At 50.9% G+C, this 17,860-nt stretch overlaps 2 protein-coding genes across 3 annotated transcripts in view; one reads left to right on the top strand and one right to left on the bottom strand.

The window, feature by feature from the left end:
- REC8 (REC8 meiotic recombination protein) overlaps nt 1-1,322 on the top strand; it is a 31,628-nt gene extending 30,306 nt beyond the window's left edge. The window contains exon 19 of the mRNA XM_015416660.1: nt 1,231-1,322. Coding sequence (XP_015272146.1) covers nt 1,231-1,322 — 92 coding nt within the window. The remainder of the gene's footprint in view (nt 1-1,230) is intronic.
- Nucleotides 1,323-3,952: 2,630 nt separating this feature from the next.
- The window catches only part of IPO4 (importin 4), a 58,153-nt gene continuing 44,245 nt past the window's right edge, over nt 3,953-17,860 (bottom strand). For both annotated transcript variants that reach the window (XM_015416687.1, XM_015416679.1), the window contains exons 24-30: nt 17,230-17,280; nt 15,035-15,160; nt 12,518-12,726; nt 11,237-11,369; nt 9,682-9,786; nt 7,432-7,501; nt 3,953-4,773 (exon numbers count right to left, since the gene is read on the bottom strand). In XM_015416687.1, the coding sequence (XP_015272173.1) occupies nt 4,643-4,773; nt 7,432-7,501; nt 9,682-9,786; nt 11,237-11,369; nt 12,518-12,726; nt 15,035-15,160; nt 17,230-17,280 (825 nt within the window). In that variant the 3' untranslated portion in view covers nt 3,953-4,642. The remainder of the gene's footprint in view (nt 4,774-7,431; nt 7,502-9,681; nt 9,787-11,236; nt 11,370-12,517; nt 12,727-15,034; nt 15,161-17,229; nt 17,281-17,860) is intronic.

Raw genomic sequence — 17,860 nt, 5'->3', positions numbered from 1 at the left:
GCCGGTTCTGGCCCCCGGGCCTTATGTTTGACACCTCTGCTCTCGGGTCTCCCTGTTGTTTGACCTCTAGAACTGGCTTGCCTCTCTCTGTGTGGGACAGGAGGCTGGACTAGACGGACCCTCACCGGGTCCAGTGGGGGGCTCTTCTGATGTTCTTAGGATCAGTCCTGTAGCAGCACAGGGGGTTTGCAGGCCGGCAGCTGACGGACAGGAGAGTTCTGGACAGTTGCAAGGAAGGAGGGGGGGTTCCTCCCTCCCCGTTTGCCTCTGGCGGTCTATCTGGATCGGGCTTGCCGGCCATGGGATGGGGGCCCAGAGACCTGGAGTCAGGACAGTTCCCCGTGAGAAAATGGCTGCTCAGGAAGGGGGATGTTTTACCCCGCCGAGGTCCCTTCTTTCCCCAAACCCCATCCTACCAAGGCTCCGCCCCCACAAATACCCACGGAATCCCTGATGCAGGACTGGTACCTCTAATTCGAATCCATTCAAAAAAAAAAAACTTGCCGAAGTCCTCTGTGTGGGGGTGGGAGCAGGAAGAGAGTCAACTTAAGCCTAGAGATGTGAAGGCCCGGGAAAAAAACAGAAAAATTCAGAAAAAAACCGTTTTTTTCCCTGAAGCCTTTTTTGTTTTTTTCCCAAAAAATTGGAAAAATTGAAAAAAAAAAAATTTGATTATGGAACATTCTATTTTAACACGATGAATAAAATATTTTAAGACAAGGTGTTCAAATATTTTCCAAATCATTTCTAAAATATATATATATATATGGTATCAGATTGATCTAATTTCTGTGCATTGAGGACAAGCAAGTCCTAGGTTACAAATTGAACTCTCCAATGCAAGAACAAGATGCATTTCTTCCTTTAGGAGGTGCGATTGTCACGAGAAAAGAAAAAGGTTTCAGTTTTGTTTTTGCATGTGGGTGGGTATTCTGTTTGTAATAACTGTTTGGATACACTATATTTTTAATAGGCTAGTTGTGATAATTTCATGCCAAGTAAAAATGTCCATAGTCATATTTCATGTTCCTAAAGTAACAGAATGACTTTCAATCTAGAAAAGACAAAAGAAATGTTAATGTAGCATTTTTTTTCAATTTTTCCGAAAATTTCCGTTTCCCCCCGGAAAAAAACTGGAAAAAAACCGGTTTTTTTTTTTTTCCCAAGCTTCAAAATTTCCGGAAATTTTACATCTCTACTTAAGCCCCACCCCCTCCCCCCCCGCCACAGTTCTCGCAGGAAGCCACTACTTCCGCCTGGAGCAAGCGGAGCCCTTCGGCCGGATCCTGATCAAGCCTGGCACCCGCTTCCACCCCAGCTAGCGGCACCTGCCCACCGCGATCCATCTCGGCTGTGGGCCCACACTTGAGGAAGAGGACAGCAGCTTTTATAATTGCTTCTGTGGTTTCAAGTGGTTGGAGTTGTTTTAAAAGAATTGGTAGATCTTGGTTATTCAAACTGTGTCTTGTCACTAAAGTTGTTGGTTTTTTAAATAAACGTAACTTTTCAAGTGGAAAAATGCATCGGCGTGCCTTTGAATTACTGGTATACGTAGATGCTGCTTAGGACAACCTGCTGGATCAGTTCAGAAATCCATCCGGACAGCCTTTTGCTGGTCCCCCAGGACTGGTAACCACTGCTTGCACTGCTCCAAGAATATTTTAAGAGCTTGATTTATCACTCTGCTTCTCCTGTCTTAATAATTTCTAAAGCGCCCAGAATTTACTCATTTGAATAATTAACAACCTTTCTCCTTTGCAAAACAATGATAAAAAAATTAAAAACAAGATGAGTGAAACCATTATTAAAAGGTAAAGGTTCCCTTGCTCGAAAGCCAGTCGAATCCGGCTCTAGGGTTGCGGTGCTCATCTCCGTTTCAAAGCCGAAGAGCCAGCGCTGTCCGAAGACATTTCCGTGGTCATGTGGCCAGCGTGACTAAACACCAAGGCGCATGGAACACTGTTACCTTCCCATCGAGGTGGTACCTATTCATCTACTTGCAATTTCTTGCTTTGGAACTGCTAGGTTGGCAGGAGCTGGGACCAGAGACGGGAGCTCACTCCGTCACGCGGCACACTTGGGTCTCGAACTGCTGAACTACCGACCTTCCACAGCCTGCAGTCCAGCGTCTTAACCATTTGAACCACCGCAGCTCCTATAAAACCATTATAAAAACACATAAAAGGCCACAATTTTAAAACTCCAGTTAGGACTGCTAAAAAAAAAAAAAAAAAGAGGCTAAACCAGTCAAGTGCAGTCCTAAGTAAAACCATTTTCAACGGCCTCTTGAAAATAGACAAGTGAGGGGGCGAGGCACACCTCTGTGAGCAGGTTCTTCCGTAAGTGTGGAGCTGCCACTGAAAAGGCCCTGTTCTGTATCCCCACCAGATGAGCTTCTCTGATTGGTGGGGCAGTCAGGAGTTAATTTCAGTCCAGGAACATACAGGAGAAGGCAGTCCATTGGAGACCCTGGTCTCAAGCCATGTAAGGCCTTCAAGGGCAAAACCAACCCATTCCATTACTTATTGGGTGGAGGTCTCGTTTCATCCATCACCTGTCAGTTTCTTGGGAGGGCACCTAGTGTGCCAGGGTCACGATAATCCCAATTTAGAGCCCACCTAACTGTAGGAGTCTATCCTACCCCCTTCCACCTTTCCCCTCCATCACAAACGTGCCTTTCTTTGTCTGGTTTTGAAGAAGAGGAGATTGGATTTATACCCCACCCTTCACTACCCGAAGGAGTCTCAGAGCAGCTTACAAGCTCCTTTCCCTTCCTCTCCCGCCAACAGACACCCTGTGAGGTAGGCGGGGCTGAGAGAGCTCTGACAGAATCTGCCTATTCAAGGACAGCTCTGACAGAACTATGGCTTGCCCAAGGTCATCCAGTAGCTGCGAGTGGAGGAGTGGGGGAAATCAAACCCGGTTCTCCCAGATTAGAGTCCGTGCACTTCACCACTACACCAAGCTGGTAGACAAACCTGCCTTTGATGTGCCAAGTTTGCCACTCTTGCACTTCTCTCTGGCACCTGGCATTGGAGAATGCCCCAGCAAGTCTATCTGGGCTACAGGACCAGCCGAAACAGAGCCACGTTGGCCACAGGAGGTGGGGGAAGAACTTAAGAAATTGCCTTAATCGGATCACTGGTTTCTCTGGGCTCAAACAAGAATGTTCAAGCCCAGTATTTCTCAATACTGGCACAGAATCTGGGACCTTCTGCCTGAAAAGCACCCATCCTGCCCATGTGCTCAGGCCCCGCCCAACTGCAAGCAGAGGACAACCTCACCCGTCACGGTCTGTTGATGAGCCCACCTAGCCAGGGCCCCAGGAGCTATTGATCGATTCAAAACCATGAGGGACCATCCCCAGGCGGCTTTCCCACTGTTCCAACTAGTTTGACCTTGTCGTGATCTGGGCTGTGCAAGCAAGGCCTAGCAGGCCCAGGGAGCCTGTGTAGCAGTGGGAGGAGGCTACGCCTACAACTCCCAGAAGCCCCTGAGAGGTTTTGGAGCCAAAATTAGCCAATCACAGAGAAAGGGGACTTATAATAAAAGAACTGGTGCAAGAGGAGAAGCTGTTCGTCTTCCCAGGGAACAGGGCCAGAAGAGAGGCCTCATCCTGAGGGAAGGGTGAGTAGTCTAGTGTCACTTGGAATAGTGAGTTAGGGACAGTCTATATTTAGACACGTTAGGGCATTTGATTTCTTTTCACCCACTTAATGTTATAATTCTGTACCTTGTTGTTTGACCTCCTATAAAATAAACCTTTTCCTTGTTGTTTACTCTGTCTGGTCCTCACGCCTATTATTCGGCCCAAAGGGAGGTCTGAAGGTCTTGGGAGGGTGCTCCGGGCCTTCTCAAGGGAGCCTAGAACCAGAGTGGTGGCAGCATCAGGTGACACCCCACCTGAGCCGTGACAGACCCCCCAGTCATAAACGCAACCGATTCAGGCGAAAGTTAATTTTATTTGCAAGGTACACAATATAATGTTTGTCTCTCTCAAAAAAATACCAAATGTTAAATACAAACCAGAGGTTGCAGCTGTGCACTGTTTTCAATCCAGGCCTCCAGCTGAACACCAGGAACGGTCCTAGACTTGCCGAAGAATAAACCCCTGTGACCGGTGAAGAACCACTAACACTTTTGGCAAAAAAAAAAAAACCACACCCCAACGACCACCCTGTGAGGGAGTACAGAGGGGGGGGAGGGCAGCAGCTCTGGGAACGGTTCCCAACAGGGCAGGGAAGACGAGGAAAAGTCAAATGGGCTCAAAACAGGCTCCTTCGACAGGGAGGAGAAAGGCAAATCCATCATGGCACTGGGAGCAGCGGCTTTATTTTGGCAGTGGGTCAGAGGAGGTTGGCGGGACAGCCCCCGACAAAAACCGACTGGCCGTTTTGGGGACCAGGTGGCGTTTCGGTCGGAGACAGAAGCGTGTACACGATACACAACCCCACGGATGGTGAAGGGAAGAACCGAGACTGGCAAAATGGTCGAGGCGACTGAACTCTTTGGCCTGGCAGGCGGAGGGGAAGTGGGCCACGGTCTGAGTCACCCCACTCCCGCTCCAGTGTCTGGAATCGATCCTCTTTAACCCTATGGAGCTTGAGGGAGTGGGGTCCTCCTTGCTGCCACCGCCTCCTCCTCAAGAGGAGCCGAGAGCCGCTTCGAGCAGGGCCTGGGCTTCCGGAGGCAGCGAGCGCTTGGCCGACTGGAACTTGTCTGGGCAGCCGATGGACAGGTCGCGGAGCAGCGTCACCAGGCTGTTGCGGGCGGCTGTAGGGAAGAATAGCAGTTCTGGTTGGGGGGCCGTGAGGCCAAAAGTGCGCAGCTAAGATTGCAGGGCCCATGGAGGAGCCAGATGCCCCTGTGGACACATGAACCCAATGAAGAAGAGGAGGAGATTGGGTTTATACCCTGCCCTTCACTCGGAGTCTCACAGTGGCTTACAATCTCCTTTCCCTCCCCCTCCCCGCAACAGACACCCTGTGAGGTAGGTGGGGCTAAGAGAGCTCTTTCGAGGACTGCTCTTGAGAGAACAGCTCTGAGAGAACTTGTGATTGACCCAATGTCACACCAGCAGCTGCATGTGAAAGAGTGGGGACTCAAACATGGTTCTCCCAGATCAGAGTCCACGCTCCTAACCACTACACCAAACTGGCTGGCTGTTTTCCTTATACTGCCTCATAAGATGCCCTATACTGAGCCAGTTTGGTGTAGTGGTTAAGTGCATGGACTCTAATCTGGGAGAACCGGGTTTGATTCCCCACTCCTCCACTTGCACCCGGCTGGATGACCTTGGGCAAGCCGTAGCTCTGATAAGGAGCTGTCCTTGAAAAAGAGCAGTTTCTGTCAGAGCTCTTTCAGCCCCACCTACCTCACAGGGTGTCTGTTGTGGGGAGGGGAAGGGAAGGGAGTTTGTCAGCCGCTCTGAGACTCCTTCGGGTAGTGAAGGGCGGGGGTAGAAACCCAGTCTCCTTCTTCTGATTCAGTCCATCAAAGTCAGTTGTGTCCACTCAGAAGGGCAGTGGCTGCTCTCCGGGGTCGCAGGCAGAGGCCTTTTCCCATCACCTGCTCCTTTTCATCTAGAGAGTTCTGGGACTGAACCTGGGGCCTTCTACTTGCCAAGCAGAAGCTCGATAGACCACTAAGCCAATGGCCCTTCTCCTAAATTTGAGCCGGGTACAAAGATTTATTTTATTTTTTGGGGGGGGGAGAGAACACAAACCCAGGATTATTTCTCTTAGGACCTGATGAAAACAGCCTTTGCCAATTTGTGGGAGGCCCCCCTCCCTGGCTGCCCAAAGGGCAGTGGAGAGCTACAGACGTCCGCAAGCATCTTCCTCCCTGTACACTTTTCCACTGAGAGTTGGAATACGGAGCAGAGGTCCAACGGTGGCCATTAGCCACTAAGTTTCGATAGGAGCTCACGGTCTGGGGCAAGGGATGCTCTGTATTCTTGGGGCTGGGGGGGGGGGGCAACAGTGGGAGGGCTTCTAGTGTCCTGGCCCCACTGATGGACCTCCTGTTGGACGGTATGGGCCACTGGCCGGATCCAACAGTGGCTCCTCTTATGTTCTTATAGGAACCCTCAGTCTGGGGCAAGGGATGCGCCGTATTCTTGGTGCTTGGGGGGTCAACAGTGGGAGGGCTTCTGGTGTCCTGGCCCCACTGCTGGACCTCCTGATGGCCCCTGGTATTTCTGGCCCCTGTGTGACACAGAGTGTTGGACTGGATGGGCCACTGGCCTGATCCAGCACTGGCTTCTCTGATGTTCTTAATATTGGACGGGTGTGGACTGGCAAATCCCCGCTTTGCTACGAAGCGTACAGGACCTGGCCTAGTTCGGGGGTCCCCAACATGATAGCCGGGGGGGGGGGGCACTACAGTGCCTACTGACGCCTTTCCATGTGTCCCACCAAGTGTTTTGAGAAAGTGGGCACAGCTGCCCAGCAGGGCCACTGGAGATCTGACTGACTCCACAGAGTTTTCGGAAGCTGCTTCGGCAACGACGGCCGCCACAGTCACGAGGACCCGCGTTGTGTCGCTGCAAATGTACGAAAACGTCTCCAAAAACATAATTTATTTTTAAAGGCAGCCTGTTACGCTTCTGCCAGAAATGTTGAAGAGCTACTACTAGAGTTACACGCGACCTCATTCTCTAGCGTTTTGTGGTTGTCCCCGCCTACTGCGGTGGCCATTTTGTGACTGGCTCCGCCTCCCGCAGTAGCCATTTTGTGATGACACCCCGTGTCAGAATTCCAAAGGGGGGCCTGCAGGCTTGAAAAAGCTGGGGACCCCCTGTCTATTTTAAGTCTTCTCTCAGCCTAACACCGCTCTCTCTCTCTCAACAGAAGGATAAAAAGGAGCAGAGATGGATGACGCTAGTGAGTTTGAGGCTTTAAAAAAATGATGGGGAGAAGATGAAGAGGAGATTGGATTTATACCCCGCCCTTCACTACCCAAAGGTGTCTCAGAGCGGCTTACAAACTCCCTTCCCCTCCGCACAACAGACACCCTGTGAGCAGTGTTTCCTCTAAGCTGAGTTAGTGTGAGCTAGCTCACAGTTTTTTAGCCTCTGGCTCACACATTTTTGTCTCCGCTCAGGAAGGAGGGCTCCAGAGCAAACTAATTTATGCAGAAGCCAAGTCGCTCGCTCACAACTTTAATGCCAGTAGCCCACAAAGTAGAATTTTTGCTCACACAACTCCACAGCTTAGAGGGAACATTGCCTGTGAGGTAGGCAGGGCTGAGAGAGCTCTTGAGAGAACTGCCCTTGAGAGAACAGCTCTGAGAGACCTTGAGACTGACCCAAGGTCACACCAGCAGCTGCACGTGGAGGGGTGGGGAATCAAACCCGGTTCCCTCCCCAATCAGAGTCTGCACACTTAACCACCACACCAAACTGGCCTGGCTGCCACCTGAAGCAGGTACCTGCTGGGACGTCACTGGTTCCCAAGACAATGCCGCTGGCCTGCACGATGTCCCCCATCAGCTGCAGTACCTGGAAAGAGAAGGCAGTGAGACGCAGTTTCTCCAACAGCGCCGTGAAAAACTATTTTGGCAAACGAAAGAACAGACACACCCCAACCCTCTTTGCCCGCCTGTGATTCTCAGTCCGGCAATTCAGAGCACTCTCTGGATAGGAACGTCTCTACCATTTCCCACGTTCCTTCCGGCTCTGGATTATTTATCCTGCATTGGCCAGCTACAGAAACACTTCTGGGGCTCCAGAAGGTGGAGTGGCTGTGTTGACGCTGCAGGTACTCAGAAAGGCTCCCTTGGAAACCTCCTCTGACCTTGTCTTAGAAAGCAGGTTCCTAGCCCTTAAGGTCTGCTGAGGGAGGCTTTCCCCTGACGGGACCATGGCTAGTGACATGGACTGCCTGACAAGGCCTCGAGATAGCAAGAGGAAGGTCGCAGGCCTAACTTGTATGGGAAATTATAGCTGTTTCTATACAAATGCTAGGAGTGTCTGAGGTAAAATCAGGGAGTTGGAGTGCTTGGTGTCGGAGGGAAAAATAGACATTGTGGGTATTTCAGAAACTTGGTGGGATGAGGAAAATCAGTGGGATACGGTGATTCCCGGTTATATATTATATCGGAAGGATAGGGGGGGAAGGGTTGGAGGTGGGGTGGCTCTGTATGTCAGAGAGGGTATAAAGTCCAGAAAGATTGAGAGGCTAAGAGAATTGGATTCGCTTCTTGAAGTTCTGTGGGTTGAAATAGGGGGGCCAAAAGGAAACTTAACACTGGGAGTTTGTTATCGCCCACCGGATCAAAAGATAGAGGAGGATTATAAAATGATGAATGAATTAAAGATAGCAGCTAGACAAAAACACTGTGTCGTAATAGGTGATTTTAACTACCCACACATTGATTGGGTCAATATGTGTTCTAGTCGAGAGAAAGAGATTGAGTTTCTAGACACTCTAAATGACTGTGCTATGGAGCAGATGGTCATGGAACCTACCAGGGGAGAGGCAATCCTTGATTTGGTCCTAAGTAACACTCAAGACCTGGTGAGAGATGTAAAAGTGATTGCACTGCTTGGGAACAGTGATCATAATGTTGTTGAGTTCAACATTTGTACAAATAGGGAATTGGCCAAAAAGACTCACACAACCACTTTTAACTTTAAAAGGGGTAATTTTTCTGATATGAGGGGACATGTGGGGAGGAAACTGAAGGGAAAAGTAGAAAGGGTCAAAACCATTGGGGAAGCTTGGAAACTGTTTAAAACTACAATTCTAGAAGCTCAAATAAAATATATTCCGCAGGTTAGGAAAGGCACAAACAGGTATAAGAAAAAGCCTACATGGTTAACAAACAAAGTAATGGAAGCTGTAAAAGGTAAAAAGGATTCCTTTAAGCGGTGGAAAGCTAGTCACAGTGAGGCTGATAAAACAGAACACAGGCTATGGCAAATAAAATGCAAGTCTGTGGTCAGGCAGGCAAAAAGGGAATATGAGGAGCATATAGCAAAAAATGTAAAAACCAACAATAAAACTTTCTTCAAATACATTAGAAGCAGGAAACAAGCCAGGGAGGCAGTGGGGCCCTTGGATGACCAAGGGGTAAAAGTAGTATTGAAGGATGATAGGGAAATGGCTGAGAAGCTGAATGCAGGGCTATTTTGGGGCAGGAACGGAGTTCCGGCTGGCTCCCAAGTTGGCCAAGCCAAGCAGGAACTCATTAGCATAATAGGCCACACCCAACAGAAGAAACTCATTAGGATTGGCTACATTAGGGGTGTGTGGCCTAACATGCAAAGGAGTTGCTGCTACAAAAAAAGCCCTGGGTTTTGACCACAAACAAGGTAAACAGAATAAGAAGCAAAAGGTGGGTTTGGCTGGATGATCACACTTCTGGTAACATGGGGGTCTGGCCTAATGTGCTAATGAGCTGTGCTATCAGGGGTGTGGCCTAATATCCTAATGAGCGTCTGCTGTTGGGTGTGGCCTATTATGCTAATGAGTTCCTGCTGGGCTTTTTCTACAAAAAGAGCCCTGGCTAAATGCATTTTTGCCTCTGTCTTCACTGTGGAAGATGAGATGTGCTTGCCCACTCCAGAACCGCTGATTTCGGGAGGGGTGTTGAAAGACCTGAGTCAGATTGAGGTAACGAGAGAGGAGGTCCTAAAACTGATAGACAACTTAAAAACTGATAAATCACCAGGCCTACCTGCTGGGGATCACGTTCGTATGTAAAGCTGAGGCAATGGAAAACGGTCTTGTATTCCTCCAAATCCTCCTTCAGGGGGAGAGAGCGGAGCAAGACGGGCAGAACCTGCAGAAGTTGGAAGGGTGAGATTCAAATTCAGTGGTACCTTACAGACCAACGAGGTTTTGGGGGTATAGTTGTCCAGAGTCGAAGCTCACTTCATCAGGAAAAGTTAGAGGAGGGCATACAGAAGATCACTTGACCTAGGTGGAACGAATGCCTGAACAGCTCTGAGCTGCCCGTTTGCAACCAAGGTGGGGTTTTCTGCTCCTTAAGACAGAATTGAAGCCGTGTAAGAAAGACCGGATTGAGCAAACTTCAGAGGACGGCGGAAGACAGGAGGGCCTGGGGTCGCGAAGAGTCGGACTCGACTGTGCGACTGAACAACAACAACAACAAGAAAGACCGGAAGGTCTGTAGCTCGGCGATTCGAGACCCGAGTGCCACGTGACGGAGTGAGCTCCCGTCTCCGGCCCCAGCTCCTGCCAACCGAGCAGTTCGAAAGCAAGAAATTGCACGTAGATAAATAGGGACCACTTCGGTGGGGAGGCAACAGTGTTCCATGCGCCTCGGCGTTTAGTCATGCCGGCCACATGACCAAGGAAACGCCTTCAGACAGCGCTGGTTCTTCGGCTTGGAAATGGAGATGAGCACTGCATCCCTAGAGTCAGATTTGACTGGCTTTCGAGGAAGGGAAACCTTTACCTTAAGCAAAACATGCCTCCCCACCCCCCTCAGACCCCGCACCCACATGATCTAAGCAGCTGGTTTAGCAGGTATTTGCCGGATGGCGATTGCCTTTTACCCTGAGAGAGGGGAGGACTTAGGGTGACTAGATGTCCACTTCTTACAGGAGCCAGTGTTACCTCTAAGCTGAGTTAGTGTGAGCTAGCTCAAAGTTTTTGAGCCTCCGGCTCACACATTTTTGTCTTAGCTCAGGAGGAATGGCTCCAGAGCAAACCAGTTTATGCAGCAGCCAAAACACGTGCTCACAACTTTCATGCCAGGAGCTCACCAAGTAGAATTTTTGCTTACAAGACTCCATAGCTTAGAGGGAACATTGTACAGGAAATGTTCTCTCTTTTTTTTGGCGTCTATCCTCTTTTGGAGTCTTTTGAAAAAAACCTGATGAAAAATGCCGGCCAGTGAGAGGTGATGTAGGGACGCTGTTTGGAATGCGAGTTCGAGTTCGTCTCCCTTCATTAATAAAGAAACCAAAAGGAAACTCAAGTCTGACTGCTACCTTTGGTGGTTGGTGTTTTCTTCCCCGGAGAGGCTGGGGGGAGAGTGTGATCCAGACCTTTTGTTTGTCACAAAATCCACGGCCTCCCCAATGGAGAGTGGGTAGTCAGACAGGGCCTGAACAGCTTCCAGCTACAGGAGAGAGCCCACGATCCACATGGCGGAGGGAGGCCGGGTAGCTTCCTCCAGAGTCGTTCACCGCCCTTGGGGAGTGGGGGTGGGCTGCACCCTTTATCCCAAGTCTCCCCCCCCCCACACAAAATACCCCACTCACCTGCCCGACAGGGACCCCTCTGGGATTGGCCATCACCATCCGCGCGACGGCTCCACAGACGTTGTCGGCCGCCCGGCTGCTCTGCTCCTGACTGAGGAGGCTGGACAGGAGGCCCAGAAGCCGGGGGTAATGTCTGCGCCGGACGGAGGGGAAGTTAAGGGGGAAAACCGAGAGGGCGGCGGGGCGAGGGGGCAGACTTCCATGCCCCCTGGCTTAGGTCTCGAGGGTGAAGTCCACAAAACAAAACCCCAGGGAGAGGGCTGTAACCGAGAGCGGCCACGGACTCCAGGTCTCCGTGGGCTTGCAAACATTTGAACTGCTGCTTCTTGCAAGTGCAGAGGAGGGCAGGATGGCTACCTTGGGGGGTTCACGGGTATTTTTTGGCCACTGCGTGACACAGAGTGTTGGACTGGATGGGCCACTGGCCTGATCCAACATTGGCTTCTCTTGTGTTCTTATCAGGTGGAGCAAGCTGCAGTCTTCACCACACAGCCCCCAATCCCAGAGCAGGAGGAAGGATCATCTTGCTCTGGGTCCCTGCAGCCAGGCTTCTGTTCAGGCTGGCTCCCTGAGGAAGGCCCTGGGTGCGGATCTCACGTCCCAGGTCGGACTGTGTGGGTGGAGACTGTGCTTGGGGCACCCTGGACTCCGGCTGTTTCGGGCTCTGAAGATCCAAACCAGCCCCTTGTGTCTCGCGTACGTAGGAGTGAGATCTGGCCTGCATGCCCTTCCCCACCCTGCTCATTGTCGTTACCGCGTTAACGAGAAGGCATTGCTATGGGCAGAGACGAACGTTGGAAGCCCTCACTCGAAACATGGGGCGGAAGCCCAACCCCAACCGCCTTCCCAAAGCTATGCTGCCGTGGTGCAGCGGCTAGCGTGTCAGACTAGGACAGGATCTGGGGGACCCAGGTTCGAATCCTCACTCTGCCAGGGAAGCCTGCCGGGTGACCTTGGGACAGCCACACCCTCTCAGCCCAACCTACCTCACAGGGTTGTTGTGAGGATAAAAGGGAGAAGAATGCCAGCCACGTTGAGGGAGAAAAGCAGAGGATAAAGTAAATAAAGAAATAAAATAAGCACCAGCTTTGATTGTCCTCACAGGGCCCCCCCACACCCACCTAGAAAAAGATGGCCTCTGTGATTGTTATCGGCCGCTCCCCAAATAATCCCTCCATCCTGAGGGTGACACGTATAAACTCTACGGGGGCCTCGGGGAGAAGTCCCCCCCCTCCCGCTCGGTCTCAGCTCCCCACCCGGCCGCCTCGGTGAGAAGGATACTCGTGCGTGACTTCTCCGCCGTGTTCCGCCAGCACGCCCAGCCCGAAGATGGCGTTGCTGCGCACCTCCATGTCTCTGTCGCGGGTGGCCTTCACCAGCAACGGCAGCAAGCGGGCCACGAAGGGGCTGGAGGACCGGCCCAGGCCCTGGATGGACTCCGCGATGATGCCCACCGCAAAGGACTTCTCTGCCACACTACAGGTGGGCTTCTGCAGAGGAGAGGGTGGGGGGGGGGAGACCCACAGAGCTCAGAGCCACGTCACTTCTCTTGGCAGTGGGGGAGGCCGAAAGCCCAGGAGGGAACCATCGGAGCTCTCGGAGGGAAGGAGGCAAAGTTACCATCACCCGCCTAGCCATGCGGTGTAGTGGTTAGAGTCAGGCTGCCACCTGTTTGGTGTAGAGATGTAAAATTTCCAGAAATTTTGAAGCTCGGGAAAAAACCCCATTTTTTTCCCGTTTTTTCCGGGGGGGAAATGGAAATTTTTGGAAAAATTGAAAAAAATGCTACATTAGCATTACTTTTGTCTTTTCCAGATTGAGAGTCATTCTGTTACTTTAGGAACATAAAATATGACTATGGACATTTTTACTTGGCATGAAATTCTCACAACTAGCCTATTAAAAATATAGTATATCCAAACAATTATGACAAACAGAATACCCACCCACATGCAAAAACAAAACTGAAACCTTTTTCTTTTCTTCTGACAATCGCACCTCCTAAAGGAAGAAATGCATCTTGTTCTTGCATTGGAGAGTTCAGTTTGTAACCTAGGACTTGCTTGTCCTCAGTGCACAGAAATTAGATCAATCTGATACCATACATATATATATATTTTAGAAATGATTTGGAAAATATTTGAACACCTTGTCTTAAAATATTTTATTCATCATGTTAAAATAAAACGTTCCATAATCAATATTTTTTCTTTTTTCAATTTTTCCAATTTTTCGGAAAAAAACAAAAAAACTTCAGGAAAAAAACGGAAAAACCCATTTCCCCCCCGGATTTTTCCGGTTTTTTCCGGGCTTTCACATCTCTAGTTTGGTGTAATGGTTAGGAGTGCGGACTCTAATCTGGGAGAACCAGGCTGGATTCCCCACTCCTCCACATGCAGCTGCTGGGGTGACCTTGGGTCAGTCACAACAACAACAAATTTATCCACAGCAAAAGCCAGCACTCTAATACAGTAGTCAAGCTAAACTATGCCCTGAAGAACTTTGTGGAGAACCTGGGTGAGGCCTGCCGTCAATCTAGCCAGCCCCTTCCAGTTAGGTGTAGTGGTTAGGTGCGCGGACTGTAATCTGGGGAACCGGGTTCGAGTCCCCACCCCTCCTTGGGTCAGTCACAAGTTCTCTCAGAGCTGTTCTCTCAGGGGCAGTTCTCGGGAGAGCTCTCTCAGCCCCACCTGCCTCACAGGGTGTCTGTTGTGGGGAGGGGAAGGGGAAGGAGTTTGTAAGCCACTCTGAGACTCCTTCGGGTAGTGAAGGGCAGGGTATCAATCCAATCTCTTCTTCTTCCGTGGGCACCAACCGACACCTTCCCTGGCACTTGCCAAATGCTTTGAAAGTGGGTGGAGCCAGGTGGAGCTTCTGCCCAGCAAGGCTTCTCATTGGCCACTGGAGACCTGACGGGCCATGCAGGGCAGCCATTTTGTAGCTGGCTCCACCTCCTGCAGCGGCCATTTCACAGCAGCCGTTTTGTGGCTGCGCCCCAAACACCGTGACGGAATTCCAAAGGTGCCCACAGGCTCAAAAATTTTGGGGGACTTCGGGTATTGATAACTGGGAGTGGAGATGCCCAAGTTCAGAAATTCAAATCAAATTGTCTCTTAGCTGCTTTTTCAGAAAACAACCCCACTTACATCCAGCCTCATGACAGGGGGAAATCATCAGCCCTGTCCAGTTTCTTGTCCAACCTGTTGTGAACTGAGGTAAACTCATCAATGAATTAGGATTTTTCCTATTTTACCTCAGTTGTGAACTGAGGTAAACCCATCGATGAATTAGGAGCACATCTCCCCCCCCCCCCAACCCACCAATGTATGACACCTGAGCAACTGGGAGAAAAGCATAGGATGTAAAAGTCAAGGGAAGGAATATTTAGGATCCACAACGCTTGAACACTTGGCTGAAGAAGCAGGGGTCCAGGGAAGAGGAAGAGTTGGATTTATACCCCGTCCTTCACTCAGAGCGGCTTACAATCTCCTTTCCCTTCCCCTCCCCACAACAGACGCCCTGTGAGGTAGGGCTGAGCGAGCTCTCTCCAGAACTGCCCTTGAGAGAACAGCGCTGAGGGAACTTGTGACTGACCCAAGGTCACCCAGCTGGCTGCAGGTGGAGGAGTGGGGAATCCAACCCCGTTCTCCGTATTAGAGTCCGCTGCTCTTAACCGCTACACCAAACTGGCTGGGGGGGGGCTTCACCCGTGAGGCAGGAGACGACAGAGAAGGGAAGGTGCAGGAAGACACCCCAGTGACGGACGGGAACGGGCAGGGAAGAGGAGCGGACTCTCACCATCTTGTTGAGGAGTAAAGGCAGGAAGCCGGCGAAATAGGGAGCGAAGGTCTCTCCGCTGACTGCTCTGGCGAGGGCAGGAATCACTTCCCCGGCATACTCAATCAGCATCGAGTCATATTCGGACTGTTTGGGGGGGAGCGCCGGTGGCCAAAGTGGAGAGAAGAGAGCAGGGTGAGGAAAGAAGCAGACTCCCCCACCCCCCCTTCACGCTGAAACGCCTCCTCCTTTGACGGAGGGTCCTTCTTCCTTCAAAAACTACCCACCCTCCGTCCCTCTGCAGTCTAACGCGGCTCATCTTCCTCCAGAACGTCCCCTGCGTTCCCAGTGATGCCTGCTCCAAAGTGTGTGCACAGGACTGCAACCAGGGTTTTTTTGTAGAAAAAGCCCAGCAGGAACTCATTAGCATAATAGGCCACACCAACAGCAGGAACTCATTAGCATATTAGGCCACACCCCTGACAGCACAGCTCATTGGCATATTAGGCCACACCCCCACTTTACCAGAAGTGTGGTCATCCAGCCAAACCCACCTTTTGCTTGTTATTCTGTTTTCCTTGTTTGTTGTCAACACCCAGGGCCTTTTTTTGTAGCAGGAACTCCTTTGCATGTTAGGCCACACACCCCTAATGTAGCCAATCCTAATGAGTTCCTGCTATTGGGTGTGGCCTGCTATGCTAATGAGTTCCTGCTAGGCGTGGCCAACATGGGAGCCAGCCGGAACTCCGTTCCTGTGCGTTCCTGCCCAAAAATAACCCTGACTGCAACCCTAAGATGTCTCCCCCACACAGAGCTTCTTGAGGGAAGCTGCTGGGTAAGGAGCAAGGAATGCTGGGAGTCAGGTCATGTTATTCCCTTCCGCAAAAGGCAAGTGGGGATGAAAGCGGAGCAGCTGGGGGGGGGAGGCGCCCCCTTTGAGCAACAGGCCCACCTCCATTCGGTTCCCCCTTTATAGGATTTGCAGAATCAGAGAATGAGATCCACGACTTGAATCGTTTGGTGGTGGAAAGGGGTGGCGACTCGCGGCTGACTTACAGCAAACCCCCAGAGGGTTTTCAAGGCCGGAGAGAGGAGTGGAGCCTGCCTCCGCCTAGCCATCCTGGACTTCCCTGGTGGCCTCCTATCCAAGCGCTAACCAGGGCTGATTCTGGCTAGCTTCCGCGATCGGGCTGGCCTGGGCTATTCAAACTTAAAAAGGCAAAGGTTCCCCTTGCTTGAAAGCCAGTCGAATCCGACTCTAGGGTTGCGGTGCTCATCTCCGTTTCCAAGCCGAAGAGCCAGCGCTGCCCGAAGACGTTTCCGTGGTCATGTGGCCGGCATGACTAAACACTAAGGTGCACGGAACGTTGTTACCTTCCCACCGAAGTGGTACCTATTTATCTACTTGCAATGTCTTGCTTTCGAACGGCTAGGTTGGCAGGAGCTGCAACGGGAGACGGGAGCTCACTCTGTCATGCGGCAACCCGAACTGCTGAACAACCAACCTTCCACAGCCTACAGTTCAGTGTCTTAACCACTTGAGCCACCGCAGCTCCCATTCAAGCTTAGGGCCATCTATATAAACTAGTCGGTGAGTACGGTCAGTCCCGGTTAGTCCTCGGATGGGAGACCACCAAGGAAAAGCAGGGTTGCTACGCAGAGGCAGGCCACGGCAAGCCCACCTCTGTTCGTCTCCGGCCTTGGAAACCCTACGGGGGTCAACTTCAGTCGGCTGCAACTCGGCAACATCGCCCATGTATCCTAACGGAAAAACAGACGCTTTCATTGTATGCCTGTGTGTAAATTTATTGTAAAATGTGACATTACAGTGTCCCGTTGACAAAAGCCTCGTCGCGGCAACTCCCCTTCCATCTTATAAAGTGGCAAAATGTCTTGGTAAAACAGACCCAGTAACTTTTTTGAGGGCCGTCTCTTGTAAACATGTTGCCGTTTCAAATTCAAAAATCAATGTGGTATGTTTATGGTAACAGAGGTGTGATAGGCGTTAACTTCCACAGCAAAAGCTTTTCTTTAAAAAAAAGAAAGAAAATGGCCCGCATTTAATTTTAAAATGCTCCCCCCCCACACTAACAAAAGACACAAAACCAGATTCAAGAATCTCCCCAACCCAGTTGGCCTTTTCCATTCCCAAAAAGGTACAGTTGCCAAAACCAAACACCAGATGGCGAGAGAGAGCACAGAGCCCCCACACTCACGTCGTCTTCCTCCTCATCATCCTCATCGTCACAGCTGTCTTGACAGGCTATCTGGAAAGGGATTTTCAAAAAAGGGAGTCAGGACTAGGGATGTGCATTTCGGGATCCCGAACCGAAAAAAAGCCGAAAATAACGTTTTTCGGCTTTTTTCGGCTTTTGCAATCCCGAAATGGCTTCCTATGCATTTTCCCGAATCCCGAAAAAAAATCCCGAAAAAATTCGGGTCCATTATAACCAATGGGGCCATTGAAGTCAATGGCAAAAAACCTCTTGAAACTTTGCGGGGGGCTGGGGGGGAGGGGGTAGAGCCTCCAAATTTGGACCGTGGCTGCTCAAGCCTCTCCCCGAAAGACCCCCAAAGTTTCGAGAAGATTGGTCCAGGGGGTCCGATTCCAGGGGCATCCAAAGAGGGTGCCCCCAGTCCCCCCAGATCAGCTTGCTGTATTCCCGGTTTGCCGCCGAAATTCGGCGGCAATGCATTTCAATGGGATTTTAACCTTCTGCTTTCCTTTTTGCAGACCCCTAGGGGGGGGCCCAAATTTGGGGGCAATGCATTTCAATGGGATTTTAACCTTCTGCTTTCCTTTTTGCAGACCCATGGGGGGGGTTAGAGGGAGAGGCTCCAAACTTA

Source organism: Gekko japonicus, unplaced genomic scaffold (assembly GCF_001447785.1).
Source record: "Gekko japonicus isolate JY-2015 unplaced genomic scaffold, Gekko_japonicus_V1.1 scaffold2869, whole genome shotgun sequence".
Taxonomy (NCBI): Eukaryota; Metazoa; Chordata; class Lepidosauria; order Squamata; family Gekkonidae; genus Gekko; species Gekko japonicus.
The sequence above is the reverse complement of the archived record's forward strand: the minus strand, read 5'-3'. Positions and strand labels throughout refer to the sequence as shown.